Genomic DNA, 24,836 nt, shown 5'->3' with positions numbered 1-24,836 from the left:
GCCCTCCTTTCACCCTCCTGCATGTTCAGGCTCTGATCACACAAAATCTTTTTCACTCCATCTTTCCACCTCCAATTTGGTCTCCCACTTCTCCTCGTTCCCTCCACCTCCGACACATATATCCTCTTGGTCAATCTTTCCTCACTCATTCTCTCCATGTGCCCAAACCATTTCAAAACACCCCCTTCTGCTCTCTCAACCACGCTCTTTTTATTTCCACACATCTCTCTTACCCTTACGTTACTTACTTGATCAAACCACCTCACACCACACATTGTCCTCAAACATCTCATTTCCAGCACATCCATCCTCCTGCGCACAACTCTATCCATAGCCCACGCCTCGCAACCATACAACATTGTTGGAATCACTATTCCTTCAAACAGACCCATTTTTGCTTTCCGAGATAATGTTCTCGACTTCCACACATTCTTCAAGGCTCCCAGGATTTTCGCCCCCTCCCCCACCCTATAATCCATTTCCACTTCCATGGTTCCATCCGCTGCCAGATCCACTCCCAGATATCTAAAACACTTTACTTCCTCCAGTTTTTCTCCATTCAAACTTACCTCCCAAATGGGGAGGTGATAACAAGTAGTGGTGATGTGAGAAGGAGATGGAGTGAGTATTTTGAAGGTTTGTTGAATGTGTTTGATGATAGAGTGGCAGATATAGGGTGTTTTGGTTGAGGTGGTGTGCAAAGTGAGAGGGTTAGGGAAAATGATTTGGTAAACAAAGAAGAGGTAGTAAAAGCTTTGCGGAAGATGAAAGCTGGCAAGGCAGCAGGTTTGGATGTTATTGCAGTGGAATTTATTAAAAAAGGGGGTGACTGTATTATTGACTGGTTGGTAAGGTTATTTAATGTATGTATGACTCATGGTGAGGTGCCTGAGGATTGGCGGAATGCGTGCATAGTGCCATTGTATAAAGGCAATGGGGATAAGAGTGAGTGCTCAAATTACAGAGGTATAAGTTTGTTGAGTATTCCTGGTAAATTATATGGGAGGGTATTGATTGAGAGGGTGAAGGCATGTACAGAGCATCAGATTGGGGAAGAGGAGTGTGGTTTCAGAAGTGGTAGAGGATGTGTGGATCAGGTGTTTGCTTTGAAGAATGTATGTGAGAAATACTTAGAAAAGCAAATGGATTTGTATGTAGCATTTATGGATCTGGAGAAGGCATATGATAGAGTTGATAGAGATGCTCTATGGAAGGTGTTAAGAATATATGGTGTGGGAGGCAAGTTGTTAGAAGCAGTGAAAAGTTTTTATCGAGGATGTAAGGCATGTGTACTTGTAGGAAGAGAGGAAAGTGATTGGTTCTCAGTGAATGTAGGTTTGTGGCAGGGGTGTGTGATGTCTCCATGGTTGTTTAATTTGTTTATGGATGGGGTTGTTAGGGAGGTAAATGCAAGAGTCCTGGAAAGAGGGGCAAGTATGAAGTCTGTTGGGGATGAGAGAGCTTGGGAAGTGAGTCAGTTGTTGTTCGCTGATGATACAGCGCTGGTGGCTGATTCATGTGAGAAACTGCAGAAGCTGGTGACTGAGTTTGGTAAAGTGTGTGAAAGAAGAAAGTTAAGAGTAAATGTGAATAAGAGCAAGGTTATTAGGTACACTAGGGTTGAGGGTCAAGTCAATTGGGAGGTGAGTTTGAATGGAGAAAAACTGGAGGAAGTGAAGTGTTTTAGATATCTGGGAGTGGATCTGGCAGCGGATGGAACCATGGAAGCGGAAGTGGATCATAGGGTGGGGGAGGGGGTGAAAATTCTGGGAGCCTTGAAGAATGTGTGGAAGTCGAGAACATTATCTCGGAAAGCAAAAATGGGTATGTTTGAAGGAATAGTGGTTCCAACAATGTTGTATGGTTGCGAGGCATGGGCTATGGATAGAGTTGTGCGCAGGAGGATGGATGTGCTGGAAATGAGATGTTTGAGGACAATTTGTGGTGTGAGGTGGTTTGATCGAGTAAGTAACGTAAGGGTAAGAGAGATGTGTGGAAATAAAAAGAGCGTGGTTGAGAGAGCAGAAGAGGGTGTTTTGAAATGGTTCGGGCACATGGAGAGAATGAGTGAGGAAAGATTGACCAAGAGAATATATGTGTCGGAGGTGGAGGGAACGAGGAGAAGAGGGAGACCAAATTGGAGGTGGAAAGATGGAGTGAAAAAGATTTTGTGTGATCGGGGCCTGAACATGCAGGAGGGTGAAAGGAGGGCAAGGAATAGAGTGAATTGGAGCGATGTGGTATACCGGGGTTGACGTGCTGTCAGTGGATTGAATCAAGGCAAGTGAAGCGTCTGGGGTAAACCATGGAAAGCTGTGTAGGTATGTATATTTGCGTGTGTGGACGTATGTATATACATGTGTATGGGGGTGGGTTGGGCCATTTCTTTCGTCTGTTTCCTTGCGCTTCCTCGCAAACGCCTTCTACGACACGCAGGGAATATGTGGGAAGTATTCTTAATCCCCTAATTTTCCAAAAGAAGGAACAGAGAAGGGGGCCAGGTGAGGATATTCCCTCAATGGCCCAGTCCTCAGTTCTTAACGCTACCTCGCTAATGCGGGAAATGGCGAATAGTTTGAAAAAAAAAAAATATATATATATATATAAAAATATATATATATATATATATATATATTTTTTTTTTGCTTTGTCGCTGTCTCCCGCGTTTGCGAAGGTAGCGCAAGGAAACAGACGAAAGAAATGGCCCAACCCACCCCCATACACATGTATATACATACGTCCACACACGCAAATATACATACCTACACAGCTTTCCATGGTTTACCCCAGATGCTTCACATGCCCTGATTCAATCCACTGACAGCATGTCAACCCCGGTATACCACATCGATCCAATTCACTCTATTCCTTGCACGCCTTTCACCCTCTTGCATGTTTAGGCCCTGATCACACAAAATCTTTTTCACTCCATCTTTCCACCTCCAATTTGGTCTCCCACTTCTCCTAGTTCCCTCCACCTCCGACACATATATCCTCTTGGTCAATCTTTCCTCACTCATTCTCTCCATGTGCCCAAACCATTTCAAAACACCCTCTTCTGCTCTCTCAACCACGCTCTTTTTATTTCCACACATCTCTCTTACCCTTACGTTACTTACTCGATCAAACCACCTCACACCACACATTGTCCTCAAACATCTCATTTTCAGCACGTCCATCCTCCTGCGCACAACTCTATCCATAGCCCACGCCTCGCAACCATACAACATTGTTGGAACCACTATTCCTTCAAACATACCCATTTTTGCTTTCCGAGATAATGTTCTCGACATCCACACATTCTTCAAGGCTCCCAGGATTTTCGCCCCCTCCCCCATCCTATGATCCACTTCCGCTTCCATGGTTCCATCCGCTGCCAGATCCACTCCCAGATATCTAAAACACTTTACTTCCTCCAGTTTTTCTCCATTCAAACTTACCTCCCAATTGACTTGACCCTCAACCCTACTGTACCTAATGACCTTGCTCTTATTCACATTTACTCTTTCTTCTTTCACACACTTTACCAAACTCAGTCACCAGCTTCTGCAGTTTCTCACATGAATCAGCCACCAGCGCTGTATCATCAGCGAACAACAAATGACTCACTTCCCAAGCTCTCTCATCCCCAACAGACTTCATACTTGCCCCTCTTTCCAAAACTCTTGCATTCACCTCCCTAACAACCCCATCCATAAACAAATTAAGCAACCAAATTAAACAAATTAAACAACCGTGGAGACATCACACACCCCTGCCGCCATATATATATACATATATATATATATATATATATATATATATATATATATATATATTTATTTTTTTTATTTTATTATACTTTGTCGCTGTCTCCCGCGTTTGCGAGGTAGCGCAAGGAAACAGACGAAAGAAATGGCCCAACCCCCCCCATACACATGTATATACATACGTCCACACACGCAAATATACATACCTACACAGCTTTCCATGGTTTACCCCAGACGCTTCACATGCCTTGATTCAATCCACTGACAGCACGTTAACCCCGGTATACCACATCGCTCCAATTCACTCTATTCCTTGCCTTCCTTTCACCCTCCTGCATGTTCAGGCCCCGATCCCACAAAATCTTTTTCACTCCATCTTTCCACCTCCAATTTGGTCTCCCTCTTCTCCTTGCTCCCTCCACCTCTGACACATATATCCTCTTGGTCAATCTTTCCTCACTCATCCTCTCCATGTGCCCAAACCACTTCAAAACACCCTCTTCTGCTCTCTCAACCACGCTCTTTTTATTTCCACACATCTCTCTTACCCTTACGTTACTCACTCGATCAAACCACCTTACACCACACATTGTCCTCAAACATCTCATTTCCAGCACATCCATCCTCCTGCGCACAACTCTATCCATAGCCCACGCCTCGCAACCATACAACATTGTTGGAACCACTATTCCTTCAAACATACCCATTTTTGCTTTCCGAGATAATGTTCTCGACTTCCACACATTCTTCAAGGCCCCCAGAATTTTCGCCCCCTCCCCCACCCTATGATCCACTTCCGCTTCCATGGTTCCATCCGCTGCCAGATCCACTCCCAGATATCTAAAACACTTCACTTCCTCCAGTTTTTCTCCGTTCAAACTCACCTCCCAATTGACTTGACCCTCAACCCTACTGTACCTAATAACCTTGCTCTTATTTACGTTTACTCTTAACTTTCTTCTTCCACACACTTTACCAAACTCAGTCACCAGCTTCTGCAGTTTCTCACATGAATCAGCCACCAGCGCTGTATCATCAGCGAACAACAACTGACTCACTTCCCAAGCTCTCTCATCCCCAACAGACTTCATACTTGCCCCTCTTTCCAAAACTCTTGCATTCACTTCCCTAACAACCCCATCCATAAACAAATTAAACAACCATGGAGACATCACACACCCCTGCCGCAAACCTACATTCACTGAGAACCAATCACTTTCCTCTCTTCCTACACGTACACATGCCTTACATCCTCGATATATATATTATATATCTATATATATATATCTACCTATATATATTTTTTTTTTTTTTTTTTTTTGCTTTGTCGCTGTCTCCCACGTTTGCGAGGTAGCGCAAGGAAATAGACGAAAGAAATGGCCCAACCCACCCCCATACACATGTATATACATACGTCCACACACGCAAATATACATACCTACACAGCTTTCCATGGTTTACCCCAGACGCCACACACGCCCTGATCCAACCCACTGACAGCATGTGCATAGCTTCCCGTGCTCCGTGTTCGGTGGCCGTTCCTGGCCTCCCGTACCCGGCCCCCCGTGCTCGGTGGCCGTGCTTATCCTCCCGTGCTTGGTGGTTGTGCTCGGTGGCCGTGCCCGACAACCGTGGTGGAAGATTTTGTACGTTTTGTTGCACACTTGTGGCGCTGTTGTCTCCGGCGGTCAGTGTAAGAGTTTTGGAGAGGGGGGGGTCTAAGAGGTGGAGGAAGATGAGGAAGTGGTCCAAAAGAAAGAAGACTTAGAAATGGAAGACCAAAAAGTGACCCTACAGGAAGACCAGAAAGTAGCCCACAAGTAAGAGGATAAAGTCCAAAAAGAAAAAATGCAAAGAGGAAAAAAGCTCCAGCAAAGGAGGAAGAAAATCTTGGTTTGACACAAAAGGATGGTACTTCAGGGAAGATTATGAAAGCAAGTAAAGCCAAGAAAAATGGAAAGTTACAGCAACAGTAAAGAAGGATGGTAGTGGGTCTGCATACACAAAGGTGCAAGTTGATATAAAATTTGAGGAAAATAATGACTTTATATGATGGTGTATGGGTAATGAAAAGTGTGTATGGGTAATGAAAAGTAGAGTCCCTGTACCTAACAAAATAAAGGAAGAGAAGAAGGCAATAATTGCAGTAAGGAAGGGTGATGAAAAGAGCACCATCACAAATCTGAAAAGAAAAAAAAATCAAAACTCTGATGTAAAATGTGTGTGCATATATATATATATAAATATATATATATATATATATCCCTGGGGATAGGGGAGAAAGAATACTTCCCACATATTCCCTGCGTGTCGTAGAAGGCGACTAAAAGGGGAGCTGGAAATCCTCCCCTCTCGTTTTTTTTAATTTTCCAAAAGAAGGAACAGAGAATGAGGCCAGGTGAGGATATTCCCTCAGAGGCCCAGTCCTCTATTCTTAACGCTATATATATATATATATATATATATATATATATATATATATATATATATATATATATATATTTTTTTTTTTTTTTATACTTTGTCGCTGTCTCCCGCGTTTGCGAGGTAGCGCAAGGAAACAGACGAAAGAAATGGCCCAACCCCCCCCCCCCATACACATGTACATACACACGTCCACACACGCAAATATACATACCTACACAGCTTTCCATGGTTTACCCCAGACGCTTCACATGCCTTGATTCACTCCACTGACAGCACGTCAACCCCTGTATACCACATCGCTCCAATTCACTCTATTCCTTGCCCTCCTTTCACCCTCCTGCATGTTCAGGCCCCGATCACACAAAATCTTTTTCACTCCATCTTTCCACCTCCAATTTGGTCTCCCTCTTCTCCTCGTTCCCTCCACCTCCGACACATATATCCTCTTGGTCAATCTTTCCTCACTCATTCTCTCCATGTGCCCAAACCATTTCAAAACACCCTCTTCTGCTCTCTCAACCACGCTCTTTTTATTTCCACACATCTCTCTTACCCTTACGTTACTTACTCGATCAAACCACCTCACACCACACATTGTCCTCAAACATCTCATTTCCAGCACATCCATCCTCCTGCGCACAACTCTATCCATAGCCCACGCCTCGCAACCATACAACATTGTTGGAACCACTATTCCTTCAAACATACCCATTTTTGCTTTCCGAGATAATGTTCTCGACTTCCACACATTTTTCAAGGCTCCCAAAATTTTCGCCCCCTCCCCCACCCTATGATCCACTTCCGCTTCCATGGTTCCATCCGCTGACAGATCTACTCCCAGATATCTAAAACACTTCACTTCCTCCAGTTTTTCTCCATTCAAACTCACCTCCCAATTGACTTGACCCTCAACCCTACTGTACCTAATAACCTTGCTCTTATTCACATTTACTCTTAACTTTCTTCTTCCACACACTTTACCTAACTCAGTCACCAGCTTCTGCAGTTTCTCACATGAATCAGCCACCAGCGCTGTATCATCAGCGAACAACAACTGACTCACTTCCCAAGCTCTCTCATCCCCAACAGACTTCATACTTGCCCCTCTTTCCAGGACTCTTGCATTTACCTCCCTAACAACCCCATCCATAAACAAATTAGACAACCATGGAGACATCACACACCCCTGCCGCAAACCTACATTCACTGAGAACCAATCACTTTCCTCTCTTCCTACACGTACACATGCCTTACATCCTTGATAAAAACTTTTCACTGCTTCTAACAACTTGCCTCCCACACCATATATTCTTAATACCTTCCACAGAGCATCTCTATCAACTCTATCATATGCCTTCTCCAGATCCATAAATGCTACATACAAATCCATTTGCTTTTCTAAGTATTTCTCACATACATTCTTCAAAGCAAACACCTGATCCACACATCCTCTACCACTTCTGAAACCGCACTGCTCTTCCCCAATCTGATGCTCTGTACATGCCGTCACCCTCTCAATCAATACCCTCCCATATAATTTACCAGGAATACTCAACAAACTTATACCTCTGTAATTTGAGCACTCACTCTTATCCCCTTTGCCTTTGTACAATGGCACTATGCACGCATTCCGCCAATCCTCAGGCACCTCACCATGAGTCATACATACATTAAATAACCTTACCAACCAGTCAACAATACAGTCACCCCCTTTTTTAATAAATTCCACTGCAATACCATCCAAACCTGCTGCCTTGCCGGCTTTCATCTTCCGCAAAGCTTTTACCACCTCTTCTGTGTTTACCAAATCATTTGCCCTAACCCTCTCACTTTGCACACCACCTCGACCAAAACACCCTATGGCGTCCTAGCTTCGTCTCTTCGATGTATATCAACTGACTGTTATATTCCTCTCTTGTGTCTCCCCTGATGATGTGATTATTACATGAAAGTGCATTTGGGAACTTTTCGTGTTTCATTTTCCCCATCGACTCATAGGAACATATATACACATGTACATATTCATACTTGCCTTCATCCATTCCCGTCTTCATCCCGCCACACATGAAACAGCCCCACCCTCGTCAAGGTAGCGCTAGGAAAAGACAAAAAAAGGCCACATTCATTCACACTCAGTCTCTAGCTGTCATGTGTAATGCACCAAAACCACAGCTCCCTATCCACATCCAGGTTCCACATACCTTTCCATGGTTTACCCCAGACATTTCACATGCCCTGGTTCAGTCCATTGACAGCACATTGAAAAGAGCCACATGTTTTCTGCCTGCTGCTTCATACACAACCCTTAGCAAGACAGGTGTGTGTGTGTGTGTGTTTGTGTGTGTGTCATTGGGCATGTCCGTGCAGGCACGCGTCTCATTCGACAGTTTTAACTCCATTTCCGAAAGGCTGAACCTATAAGAAACACCCTGGGTGATTTGGAGGCTGGTATACCACGTGGTTCCAATTCACTCTATTCCTTGCATACCTCTCACCCTCCTTTATGTTCAGGCCCCGATTGCTCAATATCTTTTTCACTCCATCTTTCCCCCTCCAATTTGGTCTCTCACTTCTTGTTCTCTCCACCTGTGACACATATCTCCTTGTAAGTCTTTCGTCATTCATTCTCTCCACATGTCCAAACGATTTCAACACACCCTTTTCTGCTCTCTCAACCACACTCTTTTTATTTCCACACATCTCTTTTACCCTTTCATTACTTACTCGATCAAACCACCTCACATCACGTTCTGTCCTCAAACATTTCGCTTTCAACACATCCACCCTCCTCGTATAACCCTATCTATAGCCCATGCCTTCAACCATATAATATTGTTGGAACTGTTATTCCTTCAAACATAACCATTCTTGCTCTCCCAAGATAATGTTCTCTCCTTCCTCACATATTTTGTCGTTCCCAGAACTTTCACCCTCTCCCGCATCCTGTGACTCACTTCCACTTCCATGGTTCCATTTGCTGCTAAGTCCACTCCCAGATATCTAAAACACTTCACTTCCTCCAATTTTTTCCCATTCAATTTTACATCTCATTAAACTTAGTCCATCAGCCCTACTGACCCTAATAACCTTGCTTTTATTCACATTTACTCTCGGCTTTCATTCTTTTCACTTGCTTTTTCAAACTCAGTCACCAACTTCTGCAATTTCTCACTCGAATCAACCACCAAAGCTGTGAAATCGGAGAACAACAACTGACTCTTTTTCCCAGGCCCTCTCATCCTCAACAGACTGCGTACTTGCCCCTCTTTCCAAAACTCTTGCGTTCACCTCCCTCACTACCCCATCCATAAACAAATTAAACAACCTTTGGGACATGTCGTGTTGTAAATGAGATGACTTTGATTAAGGAATTTACTTTCCCATGCCATCTCAGATAAAATATAAAAGAGGAAATGAGAGCATACCAAATGGAAGCTTGCTGGAAACACTCAAATTTGTTGTAGAAATAAAGTGGTGAGCACTGAGTTACGTCAGGGTGCATGGTAGACCTCCAAATGCTTGAAAAGGGAGTGTTTTGAAGATCCAGCCAGATTCATAATTATAGACAATAGTGCATACAATGCTGTACAAAGCATATGGACAACATCCTTCAGTGAAAGGCTCCTCTTGTAGGCTAGAATGGAGGGCACCTCCTGATATTGTGAACACAAGCATCTGAAATAAGTTGTGATTGCAGGACAAGGTGTCTAGATAAATGTAGGAATCTTTATTTTTGAAAGATGAAGTTTGGAGGTTAGAGAAATGAAAAAATAATTTCCAGAATAATCAACTCTAGAATGTACGCTGGAAATACTGAGGTATGAATTATGATACGAATATGATGAATGTGAAAGTAATGTCATCAGTGACACTCACTGTATATTCCGAAGCTAAAGTGTTGAGAAATAGGAAGTTGTGGCATAATAGGATATTTAGGTTTGAAAGTATCAGGTTGTTGAGGGACTGGAACTTTTTGGGGAGACAAAGTAGATTGCAAGTCTGGAACTTGTAGTCATTGCAAGAAAAATGGAATGCAGTAGTTTCTCATTGTGGGAATACAAAGTTCCATTCCAAGCCTGTAGTTATAGTACAGAGGAGTGAGCAAGCAAAGGTACTGGATAGAGCAGGACAGATTGAAATATATCTTAACTCCTGTAGTCCCACCTCCCGTAGCAATTGATAGGTACATAAATGTTGGTTGACTGTTGTGGGCCACATCCTTGGGGATGTTCAGTAGTTGTATCTAGGGAATGAGAAACAATATACTCAATGAAACATGCCCCCTTAGAAGGTGAATTATGGGTCCATTTCTTCAAACACTTTGGAATGTTCTGCAGGCTGACTGATATTGTTCGTCTGTGAAGAATCTGGGACAGTGAGTGAACTCTTTGGCAAAAAGGTTCCCATTATGATTTGTAGCCAGAAAAGAGAAATTACATACTTTTATTACTCAGAGCTGAATACTGAGGCATGTGGCATACACTAATTGAAAAGAAAATTGGACTGGATTAAGGCTTCGGTAAAGAGGGAGGTGAAACCAAGGCTTCTTCCCCAGGATGGGATCCAGTTTCCAAACAACAATTCATTGGATGGAAGAGGATAAGGTTATTTTACAGGTGCCATCAAACAGAGAGAGCATCTATTTTTGAGTTACATAGACCAGAAGGAGAGCACTGAATTTGACAGAGGAGAGGCATGTAAGGACAGGGATAAGTGGTGACTCTTTTGCTGTGGCCACCCTCTTGTTGGGAGTTTCCAGAGGGAAAAAGTATCAGAGGTATAGATAGATAGATGGATAGATGAAGAAATGAGATGAAACCTCTTTCCTTAAAGAACGGACTGGCATTTTTGGAACGAGTAGTGACCCAAGGTCACCTTAATGACAGCTTGTGACTTCACCTAAGCTAATAATTTTTGGAAGAATGTGTTTGGTGGCCAGTCCTACATATCTGCACCTGCAAGCATTTTGTGGTAGAGACTAATTGAAAAGAAAATTAGACTGGATTAAAGTGACATCATTAAGATGATCTTGGGGTCACTACGAATACTTTTTGATCAGCAAGTTCCTTTATGATGATGTGGAGGGGGAAGAGTTCATGAATCCTAAGGACTTACATTTTGTAGCCTTCCTTTCAGAAGCATCTATCAAAACTTGAAGGTATGGACCTTTAAGTGTGGATTCAGGTTTGGATGGATGCCCTTCAAAAGGATGGAGTTGTAGCTGACTGGAGGGACACATAGGTTTCAGCCTTAGGGACTCAGAGACTCTTCCCCTTCTATATAATCTTGAAGGAACTTGTTGCAACAAAATTACTCATAAAACTCCAGCCAATTCTCTGGTGAAAGAGCATGTTTCCTCATGGACAGAATACAGTAGGCCAGTACAATTAAATAAAAAAACTTTACCTAAGTCTCCTCCAGTATAGCAAAAGAGGATAGTGCAGGGGTGGTGGATTGTAGACTGATCAAAGACAGTCATCAGAGGAAATGTTTAATTAATACCTAATACTCTTGAAGCAATAGGACCCTTCTGGAAGCTGGAAAGGATCATTTTATAAAGAGATGCATTCCCCTTAGGTGTAAATTAATTCAAGGTATCTTGTAATTGGCAAAGTTTAGTTGTTTTATACACATGTTTGATTACTATCCTAAGACTCATTCAAGAATGCTATAGAGCAAGCCTCCTAGAAATGTGAATTTTGTTTATGATGAACTAGACTTAACATGAAGATGATTTTTCTCTTTTACTTTGTGATTTGTAGTAAAGCTGTAGAGTACTGTTTCGACATACAAGGTCAGGGCACCTGTTGTACATGGGACAAGCTAAGCTTTTCTGAATCAAAAACTTATGCTGCCAGAACAAGCGCTCATGAAGGGAGGCCACCTTGCTATGGTTAGGTGACCCTAGCTGCGAACAGATGACACTGCAGTCACACATGGTGACACTGTCCATGAATTCTGACATAAATATTTTTAATGTATTGTAGGTACTGTATCGTATAGTACAGTAATTGTCAAATGTGCGATTTTGGTGGATGAGTTTCATTGCACTTGAAAGTTATGACAGATGCATAGCCTCCAATGTACAAGATCTTATAAGTTATTAGATGCAGTTGTTGATTACTGCTGAGTATGAGTTTTGAGACCAAGGGCCTGATACATAGGATACTTAATGGTCCAGTCCAGAGGCTTGAGGAACTAGCAAAAGAAAAATACAAAGTGGCATAATGAGAGAGACATTAGAGAATGATATAGCGCAAGTAGTTTGTGTTAATTCATATGGAAAAGCTAATTTCATACTTTTCAAATTATTTTTTTCTGTATATATTGACATTTCTTTTCTGCATTAGCAAGATAATGTCAGGAATAAACAAATGTGGCCTCATTTGTACACATCCACTCTCTGTGTATCATGTATAATGTACTGAAACCAAAGATTACCATCTGCAACTAAGCCCCACACACTACTTCAAGGTTTACTTTGGTGACTCTGTATGCCTTGGCTCAGCCCATTGCCATCATAATGCCCCATGATCATGTACTAAATATTGCCTTCCTGAACGATCAGAACATTAGATAGAGCATTATAGAATTTCATCCACAAGAAATAATGATGTACACTAGTAGGAAAGATTTTTATTATACTTGTTCACCTCATTTGTTCAAATCCATTCTCTAGCTGTCATGTATGTATTCACCAAAATCAGAACCTTCTCTTTACTAATTAACCCCACAGAAAAAGTAAGGGAAATGTAATGAGAAGTGTTTCATTGAATTAATGATTCTAACAACTATATTATAAGGAAAGATATTCAAGATAGTTTAGTTAATAATGTCTTAGTAGTAGGGTAGGTAAATCTACCCGAAGATTTGGGCTTTCCTGTAGGACTGGTGCTGGGGACCCCAATTCTATAGAATCATTTTCCATTAAGGCAAATGCATATCTGTATGTATTTCTTTAACTCATGCATTTAGTTAACTCACTGTAATAGGGAATTGAGTTAATAGTGACAGGTAGAAAGATAGATATAAAAGCTAAGCAGCTATCCTGTCGGTATATTAAGGAATTTTTACTTATTCACAGGTGTACTGGACTCTGAATGACTGTCGCATTACTGGTCAGGAATACCTGCGGGGTCATTTGCAGTATGTGTTAGGAAGCAGTGGGAACACACACATTCTGGAACTGCCCACAACATCAATGATGCAGGCTGGGAGAGTTGCCATCATTGCTGAGAACTCTGTTGGGAGGGCAGTATCTGCTGCAGCACTCAACATTGTTGGTAAGTACTCACATTTTTATGGAATCATACCCATGGAATAATTGCCCGTGCCATTACTGGATTGGACTGTTTGGAAATAAATGATTAACAAAAAATTTCATGACATTACATGTGGGATTCTTTATCATATTTTCAATATCAAGAACATAGCACCCAAATAGTTATAAAAACAAGACATAAAAGCATTTAGTAGCAGATGAGAATTTAGTATTTTATAAGCAACTGACATGATCAAGGTGAAAGCATACCCCATTCAAAGGTGAGTGGTTTTTAAAGAAATTAAAGAAGTAAAAGAATAGGGAATGTTTTTTTTAGCTCCTCCGGTGTTTTTACATCTAACTCTTGAAAGTGGAAAGAGTATAGGAAGAGGAAAAGGTGAGAGGAAGAAGAGGATAATGTAGCTTTTCTGAACAGGGAGAGGAAGAGGAATAATGATAGCTAATTCTCATGTGTCTGTTCTCCCACAAAGAAATTATGGGAAGAAGCAGCCATTCATGTGCTGTGGGTCCTGTTCTTAGAGACCAGGATAAACACAGACAGTTGACAGATTCATGGGCCAAAATAACACCAGCTGAACACAGTGGACATAGAGGGATGGTTGAAAAGAGGTGATAACTGGTGAGTTGATAAGTCAGAATTCTGGCTTTGATTCTGCTCTGGTTAGAAATGAGTTGGAAGGAGAACATGTAGGAGCAGATGAGACCCCAAATACATATATATGACTGGGAGATGTACAAGAGAAGATGGCTGGAGGGGAAAAGGAAGTTGCAGGGGCTCAAAAAGAGTGCGAATGAAAGTTGGGATGAGCAAGTATTGTTAAACTGCAGGGAGAATAAAAAGATGATTTTGAAGGAGGTTGATAGTGTTAGAAAAACATGAGAACAAATGGGAACATGGGTGAAGGGAGCAAATGGAGAAGTGGTAAAAGGTAGTGATGAGCTGAGGAGGAGATGGAGTGAGTGCTTTGAAGGATTTTTAAATGTATTTCATGATAGGCAGATGTAGCTCATTAGATCAGGGAGGTAGGCAAGGCAAAAGTCATAGAAGGTGGTTTCTTGAAGAAAAAGGGTGGTGAAAGCCTTGCATAAGATGGAATGTGGCAAGGCAGCTGGAGTGGATGGTATTGCAGTTGAATATGTTAAGAAAGGAGGTCTGTGTTTGTGATTGGTTAGGTAGGATTTTCACTGCACGTGTGGATTGTGGTGAGGTGCCTGAGGATTGGCAGGATACATTTATAGTGCCACTTTATAAATGCAAGTGGGACAAGGGTGAGTGTTCAAACTACAGAGGTATAAGTTTACATGGTAAGTTGTATAGGAGACTAGTAACTGAGAGGGTAAAGGCATGTATAGAGCATCAGATTGGGTAGGAACAGTGTGGTTTTAGGAGTGACAGGGATGTGTGGATCAGGTATTTACTGCAAAGAAAGTGTGGAAGAAATACTTAGAGGAATAGACGGATTTGTATGTGGCTTTTCTGGACTTAGTAAAAGCGTATGATAGGGATGATAGAGATGCCTTGTGGAAGGTCCTAAGAATATATGTTGTAGGAGAAAAGCTTCTAGGAGCAGTGAGGTGTATTTATTAAGGGTGTGAGACATATATGGAAGTAGGTAGAGAGCAGGTTGAGTGGTTTTGGGTGAATATCAGCCTGAGGCAGGGGTGTGTGATATCATCATGGCTGTTTAATTTGTTTATGGATGGAGTGGAGGGAGGCAAATGCAGGGATCTTGGAGAGAGGGGAGAGTGTGCAGTATATATGGGTTGTGGGGGCCTGGGAAGTGAGTTAGATGTTGCTGATAACAAAGCACTTGTGGCACAGTGAAACTGCAGATGATGATTTCAGAGTTTGGTAGAGTGTGTGAAAGGAGGAAGTTGAGGGTAAATGTGAATAAAAGTAAAGTTATGAAGTTTAGTAGTGCAGAGGGACAGGTTAGTCAGGCGCAAGTTTGAATGAAGAAAATTTGGAGATACTTTAGGTTGGACATGGCAGCAAATGGAACCATGGAAATGGAATTTAGTGAAGGATGAAGGTTCTGGAAGGATTGAGGAATGTGTGGAAATAGAGGTTGTTATATAGGATGGTGAAAATGGGTATGTTCAAAGTTTAACATTGTAATCCCACCAATGTTGTATGGATGCGAGGCATTGGCTATAGATGCGAATGTGTGATTATGTTGGAAATGAAATGTTTGAGGACAGCATGTGGTGTGAGGTGATTTGATTGAGGACAGCATGTGGTTTGAGGTGATTTAATTAAGTAATAAAAGGATAAGACAAAGGTTTGGAAGTAGAGTGTGGTTGAGAGAGCTGAAGAGAGAATGAGTGAGGAGAGGTTGCCAAAGAGGATATGTGTCTGAAGTAGAGGGGAGAAGGAAAAGGGGGTAGGCCAAATTGGAGATGAAAGGATAAAGTAAGAAAGATTTTGGGTGCTTAGGGTCTGAACTTGCAGGAAAGTGAAAGGTGAATGAGACAGATTGAATTGGAGTGATGTGGTATATAGGGGGTGACCTCTTTCCCTCTAGAATGTTCAGGCCCTGAAAGCTCAAAGCCTCTTCCACTCCATCCTTTCATCTACTTCTTGGTGTCTCCCTCTTCTTTGTTCTCCCCACTTCTGATATGTCTATCATCTTTTTCGATCTCTATCCACTCATTCTCTCCATATGTTCAAACCATTTCAGCATACACTGGTTAGCTCTATCAAGCATTTTCCACTTACTTCCATGCAGGTTGGGGTGTCTGGATATGCATGGATGTAACCAGGATGATAAGAAATGAGAGATAAACATTAAAATTGAGAAGAGAAAACTGGTTTCATTGCTCAGAATGAAATTAAGGTAAAAGGAAGGGGGGAAGAATGGTTTGGGAATACCCAAGGGGTTAGTGAAAGTGACATCAGCAAAGGGGAGGGTGGCACTTCTGATGAAGAGGATGAAAGAAGATTAAGAGAAATGGGTGATTGTCTCTGCTTTATGCACCTGGAAGTAAAAGGGTGAAGAAGAAAAGTAAGAGCTTCTGGAAAGGCTGAATTGATGATGCAAGGGATCAATTCATGGTGGTGGGAGAATTGAACACATGAGTGAGTGAAGTAGCATGGGGGGGCATGGAATACCCACAGAACATGAATGTAGCGAACAGCTTTTGAGGTGTATAGGGTTAGGGGTCATTGGGCATTACTTGACAGTGTACCAGTTGATAGGTATGCAAAGGAAATACCATTGGATGAGAGAATGTGCCGATTGGGGCTGCTAGTGGGATGTCTGATTATTTTTTGGTGGAAGCTTGTGTGGAAATTTGTAGTGGCTTTAGGAAAGGAAGAAATGATGTGGGTATAGAGGTTTTGAGGGACTTAGCAAAGAGTGAAGTAAGGTTAGAGTAATTGAAACATGGGTAGTGGGCAAGGATTTGTTGGTATTAAGGGGAGTAGGGCTGATGTATGTGAGTGAAGTGTGTGGTATGCAGAAGGTGACACTGAGTGGTGGGATGAGAAAGTTAAGTTGGTAGAGATAGAAAAAAGGTGTTTGGGCAGCACCTGCAAGGAAGGAGTACAAGTGATTAGATGGTGTACAAGAAGTAGCAGGAAGTCAGGAAGGTGCAGAGGCAGAAAAAGAAGACAAATGAAAAATGGAGTGAGAGAGTATTAATAAACTGCAGTTTGAGGAGTTCAGTAGCATGAGAAGAAAAGGAGAACAAATGGAAGCATTAGGAGAGTAGATAGGAAAGTGGTAAATTATGAAATAGGACTGAAGATATGCTGTTTATTTTGAAAGACTTAAATGCGTTTGATGATTGAATGGTAAATTTGGAGTGTATAGGAACAGGTTGTTATGCAGAGCAAGGGATTAATGGTGAATTATTTAATGAAAAGAGAGGAGTAGTGAATGCCTTATGGAGGATAGTGTGTGGCAAAGTTGCCGGAGTGGATGGGATTGCAATTAGATTTCTCAGGGAAGTGAGTGGTATTGTGTATTGGTTAGTAAGGATTTTCAGTTTATGTGTGGCCCAAGGTCTATTACCTGAGGATTGGCAGGATGCCTTCGTACTGCCATTATATAAAGTTAAGGGGAATTAAAGTGAAATTTCGAATTACAGAGGTATAAGTTGTTGAGTGTACCTGGTAAGGTGAATGGGAGAGTGGTGGTTGTAAGGGTGGTGGTATGCACAGACCATCAGATTCAGGAGGAACATTATGGTTTTTGGAGTGGTAAAGGATGTGAAGACCATTTGTTTGCTTTAAAGAATTTGTGGGAAAAATACTTGGAGAAAGAAAGGTAATTGCATTTTGCATTCTTGAACCTGTAAAAAACATGATAGAAATGACAAAGAGACCTTGTAGAAGATGCTACGAATATATGATGTGTGAGAAAAACTGCTAGATGCAGTGATGAGTTTTTAACAAGGAACAAAGGAATGTTACTAAGTAAGAAGTGAGAAGAGTGAGTGATTCCAAGTGAACATGGGTCTACATCAAGGGTGTGTAATGTCACCATGGTTGATTAATCATTTTGTGGACATGGTACTTAAAGTGAGGGTTTTGTGGAGAGTGTTGGTCTACAGTATACCTAGGCTGGGAGGTGAATCAATTGTTGTTTCCAGATGACATGGCTCTGGTAGCAGACTCAAAAGAGAAACTGCAGCAGCTGGCATCCAGGTGTATGAAAGGAAAAAAGTGAGTTAATGTAAATAAAAGTAAAGTAATATAATGAGGTTTAACTGGGGGAAGACAAGTCAGTTTGAGTGGGGAGAACTTGGAGTGCTTTAGATACCATGGAGTAGAAATGACAGCAGATAGAACTGTGGGAGCTGAAGTGAAGAGGGGGCAAATGTCGTTTGTGCAGTGAAAATGTGTGGAAGGAGAGGTTATTGTATTGATTGGTAAATTAGGATACTTTTGATAATATATTCATACCAGTGATGTTATATGGGTGCAAGTCTTGGGCCCTGAATGCAAGACCAAAACCCCTTTTATGTCGTTTTCGCATCATTTTCTGGAGCAGAGAAATGATGGACTGCTTTGGAGGGAAAAGTTTCTAGATGAGACTTTTTTTTTTTTTTTGTCCATTGGCAGTGATACAACTCACTGAAGTGTATTTTCAGTTAAGATGTCACCACATATAGTTGGAGTGCAGTTATTAGTATTGTTATTGAATAGGACATGACAACTATTATTCAGACAGGTGCTGGTCTTCTGGTAAATGATGGGGTAGCGAGGAAGTAATGTTGTGGTTCTCCTTCCGTCCTCCCACACTCATCTCCAGCACCAGCTTCCAACCTCCCTCATACAATTGACTGTTAACCTTTTGTGCAGTAAATTATCTTTTTTTTTTGTAATCTACATTAGCTCATTCACTAAATAATAGAAATGATTCCTCCAAAAATAGGTAGATAGATTTCATGACATTGGCTCAGTGTTTGTCAAAAAAAGAAAATTATATGGCCTGGTAGCTTAGTTTTAATGCAGTTTCCAATGAGATGGTGGTCTCATTATTATTGAATTGATTTAGTTGGCAACGAGAAAAGTAAGAGGCACTTTTATAATTGAGGAAGTTCATGTTTGTCTTTGACTCACAGACTTGGTGAAGGAAGTGTCTGAGAGTCTGTTTGTACATGATCCATCCCACAGAGTAGTGAATTGGGAGTGGAATTAATAACAGATAGATGAAAGATACAGCCAACCTAGGACTTTTCTGAGCATCACTCAGCATTCAAAAAGGAATGTAGCATTTTTCCAGGTAGCTGGTTTCTACAACCTAGTTTTTGTGAAGAACATTTCATTTGTAAGATAATATTGATATCTTTCACAGTATATTTATCCCTTGTTTCCTTTTAGTAGGGTAGATCAGGTGTTAACAGACTATCCCTGTTTATGGTCATGCCTTGAATGAAAAGTCATCTTCACTGAGGTTGTAACAGCTGAGTACAATCTTGTTGAGGAACTTCTCACTCTAGAGGAGTCCATCATCTCCCTGCTCTTTATGGTAATGCAGCCTTGAAACTGTAGGAACTCTAGGAGAAAGGGTTGTTGGGGTTATGCAATAATGAAAATGTTAGGGTAGGTCAAGTGCATACCGTTTATGAGGTCTTGGCACGTACCCTAAATATATGTAGTGAAGTCATAGTTAAATTACTGTTTAAAAATTTTGCTAGCCAGATACATTACTGTGACTTTCATTGTAGGCACAGTTCTATCGGAATGAACTTGAGATGAGTTTCACATTTAGACGTACCAGTTTTAAGAGATTTAAACCTGTCATTGGTGTTATGGGAGACCAAATGACATGCATACCTGTTCTGCCTCAAACTTAAGTCACTGTGATTAGGACATTTCGTCTTATTTGAAGCTGTTGAACATTGGTTATGTGTTTTTGGGTATACATGCTATTCCAAGAAAAGTTTGATGTAATGTAATACTGAACTTAGATAAGCTGATACATTTTCATGTTAGATTCTTTACACAGATATTCACATAGATGCTCATTTGGATGTTGCTAGCTGTGTGATACTCTTTTGATGTTACTGTTACCAAGTAAGAGAGACTTATCTTGAAGCAGCAAGTGGTGTGGTGTATTTTGGATGTTACTAGCAGAGTCAAACATTATTTGCTGATAAAACAGCACTGGTGGCAGATTCAATTGAGAAACTGAGGAAGTTTGTTACAATTTGGAAGATCATGTGAAAGGAGTATGTTGACTGTAAATGCAAATAAAAGCAAGGTTAAATAATTAGGTTTAGGAGGATAAAGGGACAGGATAGTTGTGATGTGAGTTTAGATGGAGAAAATCTGGAGGAGGTGAAGTGTTGTAGATACTTGGGAGTGGACATGGCAGCAAATGGAACCATAGAAGTGTAAGTGAGTCATAGTGAAAGCAAGAGTGCAAAGGTTCTGGGAGCATGAAGGAATGTGTGGAAGGAGAGTTCACTGTCTAGGAGGGCAAAAATGCACATGCTTGAGAGTCTAGTAGTCCCAGCAATGTTATGTGGACGCAAGGCATTGGCTGTAAATGAGGATGTGCAGAGGGTGGATGTATTGAAAATTAAATGTTTGATGACAGTACTCTTTGTTAGATAGTTTGATAGAGGAAGTAATAAATGGATAAGAGAGGTATGTGGTAAAAAAAAGAAAAAAAAAGCATGGTTGAGAGAACTGAAGAGGGAGTGCTAGAATTTTTTGGACATATGAAAAGAATGAATGAGGAGAGATTGACAGAGAGGATATGTGTGTCAGACATGGAGGGGACAAGGAGAATGGGGAAGACCACGTTGGAGGTGAGGTGAAAAAGTATTTGAGCGGTTGGACCTGAACATGCATGAGAGTGTAAGGCCTGCATGGGATAAAGTGAATTAGAATGATGGTGTATACAGGGGTCAACTTGCTGTCAGTGGACTGAACCAGGGTATGTGAAGCAACTAGGGCAAACCATGGAAAGGTTTGTGGGGCCTGGTTGTGGACAGGGGCTTGGTGCATAGCCTTTCTTCATCTATCCCTGGTGCTACCTCGTTAACGCATGAAAGAAAAAGAGATACTCAGAAAAAAAGTTATGGATTCTATTTGTTTTGGAAAGCTTGTTTGAGCATTGCTATTCACGTGAGAAGTAAAGCCAAAATCATGGGGCAAAACCCCAAGGGATGAGTTATAAGAGTCTGAACCTTGGTAGTTTGGGAAGCAGTAGATATAATTTTAGCACAGCCAGCCATAAAAGTGTTTAGAAACACAACCAAAATTTTCTTACGGGTAAGGATGCCATGAGACCAAATTTCCAAGTATTATGATGGGTATGGCACATACATTAGAACATAACCTCACAAAGGAGGGTGCTGGATAGTTTAGCTTCACCCCTTCTGTAGGAATAAGAAGAGGGAAAAAATATAAACATTCCTTTACTCTGATGGCTGCAAAAACAAGCTGAAAACAGTAAATTAAATACTGATATCAGTATGAATCTTAGATGTTGAATGAATGGGCAATAGCTTTTATTCTTATTAACATAGACTTTCAGGAATGCATAATGTTTCACAAAGGGAGATTCATTGCTCTTTCGAGGCTGCAAATTTCCAATTACATCATGACTCGCCATGTACATTTTATTTATTTTTTTCCCCAAGGGGTTCTTCCTCCATCAGCTGTGTCACATTATGCTTATGATAATAGTCTTAGCTAAATTATCTAAGTAAACTGTACTGAAACTTTGGCATATTACACCAATTCATAGTTTAAAATGAAACCCACTTAAAGTTTTGCAGTTTGTCATTGAAACTGAAGAAAAGCATCCCTAGTAGAAGCCATATGTTAGCAAATAGACTGTTTTTGGTGAATCATGCCAACAAATTCATTCAGGGCTTACTTTATGAGAAAAAAGTTCACTTGGACTGCAGATTACATTAGTAGCAGCTGGTTTGAATCTGTGTAGAATTTTTACTCACATTTTTATTAAACACGCAAGTGTGCTTTTGTAGGTGTAAAATGACTCCTTGCAGAGTTTACGTTGACACTAAAGTCCTACTCTTGGTCGTAAAATGTCGTATATATATATATATATATATATATATATATATATATATATATATATATATATATATATATATATATATATATTTTTTTTTTTTTTTTTTTTTTTTGTCGCTGTCTCTATATATTATCCCTGGGGATAGGGGAGAAAGAATACTTCCCACATATTCCCTGCGTGTCGTAGAAGACGACTAAAAGGGGAGGGAGCGGGGAGCTGGAAATCCTCCCCTCTCATTTTTTTTTTAAATTTCCAAAAGAAGGAACAGAGAAGGGGGCCAGGTGAGGATATTCCTTCAAAGGCCCAGTTCTCTGTTCTTAACGCTACCTCGCTAACGCGGGAAATGGCGAAGTTTGAAAGAAAAAAATTTTATTAAACAAATGATGTTACACTAATATCTGCTTTTAACAGAGATTAATGTTTGAAAGGCTTCCCGGAGGCCAAGATACTAGGGCTATATGGAATTAAATTTAGCTTTCTATACTGAGACCTTCAGATATTTTTTGTATGAGTGTTATATAGATGTTACATGTATTTATCTTCATTTGCCCCTCCATGTTTCTTTTTCTACCATGTTTTCATTAGAGTGTAATCAGAAGCATTATGTCTTCTTAAGACTTCTGTTATCCTCCTCTGAAACCGTCCCTTTCTTCCTGCTCTGATTTCACTTCCCTTTTCAGTGCTAAAGGTGTCATTTCAGGTACTACTCTACTAAGCTGTCTTTGTTTGTCCCAGCCAGTGGTATACAACTGATTGCTTCTCTTCTTTGTTTCTAGTTGGAGACTAGCCATACTCACAAAAATTGGCAGTTAGGATATTTTCTTTCCTTGTACTGCAAAACTTTGGAATTCTTAGCCTTCTTCCATCCTCACTGCATTTTCTAAAATCAGATATACAGACACCAAAGGAGCACATATTAACATCATCGTAATTTTATTAACTCGTTTATTATTTTTATACTACATTTAATACATTAGCTTTTCAGCTAGTATTGCTTTGAACAGAGCATACCTTTCCCTCCATACATTTGCCATTCCAGAAATTGAGTTGGCAAACAGCCAAGGAGCTTAAAGTATTCTCCCGTTGTTCAATTTTGTAATATACTGAGTACTCATTATTTTACCTCTTTAAATTGCTATGACTTTGATTGGGGCATACTTTGTGCCAGCACAGTGCCAGCCACCATATGAAATAAAGTGCATGTGCAAAGAGCATGTCAGTTCACAGTAATACTGCATTGTGAATTATTATCACAGTCTCACAGTTTCCCATTCGTTCTAGGCCCTGCCCACTTTTGTTAGATGTTTTTAAATGTTCTTACATTTAAAAAAAAAAATTCTATTTTTAGATACAAAAGTTAACAGATATTACATGCTATGGAAAATACTCTCCAATGACAGTTGTTTTACCAGTACACCATTTGTTTCCCAGAAAGAAAGGGCCATTTCCAAACATCATAAAAATTTTCATGATTGATTATAGAAATTTCAATAAATTAATAATTTTTGACCATTTGTTAAATGTTATCTATTATACTAGCTAATGCAATATTATTCTTTACCCTTAGCACTGGTTATCAAGGTTCCTGGATCTATTATTAAAAGTTATCAGTAAAAAAAATAATTCTCCCAGCTTTAAACACATACATAGTATTATCACTAGTCCCAGTTGGTTGGGTTTACAACAGTTAACTACCAAGACCACTAAAGCTATCAAGTTTTAACCACTACTCAAATAATCTCTTATCATCTTTGGATTTTAAGGACAAATCTAAGATCACATATACATATCATCTTTCTTTATTTGTTAATATTACTTTCATAGGCTGTTACTGAGGAAATCTTTTTCATAAACTACTAGTATGTTCATCAGGGGCTAGAAGTATTTTCCAATGATAGACATGAGTATCAATATTGTAAGTTATTAGTTATAATTTTGTGTGGTTTTGGTTTTGGGATATCAGTTAATAATCACATTTTAATGGCAAGCATTAGGAGACATTCAGCTTTTTTATTTATATGAATGCTTAAGTTGAAAACAATATGGATAATGTATGAAGGTGAAAGTACTTTGCTAACTTAAGACTGCATATTTAATAGCATCATAGTTGTCCTTACCCTTGAGCTGTAACTTAATGTATAACCAAAATGGCATTATTTCATATTCCTCAACTTTTAGGAGTTCTCACTGGTGTTTCTTGAACATAACATTTACTGACATTAGTTTTCTTTGTGAAGGTTATATTTGTATACTAGGGTAACCAGATTTCTGGGTTTGGGTGGGATTGTCTTGACTATTGGTAGTTTGATCTTTCTCCTGAATGTCTATATTTTGTCCCCTGCATTCTTTCCTTTGTCTGTCTCAATTTCCAAGCTGTATGCATTTTCACAGGTCATATATGTATTCTTATTATACGTGATCGCTGTTTCCCCGCATTAGCGAGGTAGCACCAGGAAACAGACGAAGAAAGATCCATTCACTCTCTTACACATATATTTATATAGATCTATTTATTTTGCTTTGTCGCTGTCTCCCGCGTTAGCGAGGTAGCGCAAGGAAACAGACGAAAGAATGGCCCAACCCACCCACATACACATGTATATACATACACGTCCACACATGCAAATATACATACCTATACAACTCAATGTATACATATATATACACACACAGACATATACATATATACACATGTACATAATTCATACTGTCTGCCTTTTTTCATTCCCATCGTCACCTCGCCACACATGGAATAACAACCCCCTCCCCCCCTCATATGAGTGAGGTAGCACTAGGAAAAGACAACAAAGGCCCTATTCGTTCACACTCAGTCTCTCGCTGTCATGTAATAATGCACCGAAACCCCAGCTCCCT

At 40.4% G+C, this 24,836-nt stretch overlaps 2 protein-coding genes across 4 annotated transcripts in view; one reads left to right on the top strand and one right to left on the bottom strand.

Annotated features, from left to right (window-relative positions):
- The window catches only part of LOC139757885 (uncharacterized), a 686,077-nt gene that overhangs the window by 489,895 nt on the left and 171,346 nt on the right, over window positions 1-24,836 (top strand). Inside the window, 1 exon segment of the mRNA XM_071678807.1 lies at window positions 13,261-13,459. Coding sequence (XP_071534908.1) covers window positions 13,261-13,459 — 199 coding nt within the window.
- The window catches only part of LOC139757888 (uncharacterized), a 49,754-nt gene that overhangs the window by 11,665 nt on the left and 13,253 nt on the right, over window positions 1-24,836 (bottom strand). The window contains exon 2 of one of the 3 annotated variants that reach the window (XR_011714733.1): window positions 13,470-21,297. The exons of the other annotated variants lie outside the window; for them this stretch is intronic. The gene's annotated coding sequence lies outside the window, so the exon portion shown is untranslated. Of the gene's footprint in view, window positions 1-13,469; window positions 21,298-24,836 lie in introns of those variants that run through there. 3 annotated transcript variants of the gene reach the window in all.

Source organism: Panulirus ornatus, chromosome 28 (assembly GCF_036320965.1).
Source record: "Panulirus ornatus isolate Po-2019 chromosome 28, ASM3632096v1, whole genome shotgun sequence".
In the NCBI taxonomy this organism is placed as follows: domain Eukaryota; kingdom Metazoa; phylum Arthropoda; class Malacostraca; order Decapoda; family Palinuridae; genus Panulirus; species Panulirus ornatus.
Note: the sequence above shows the minus strand (reverse complement) of the source record. Positions and strands in the feature narration are given on the sequence as shown.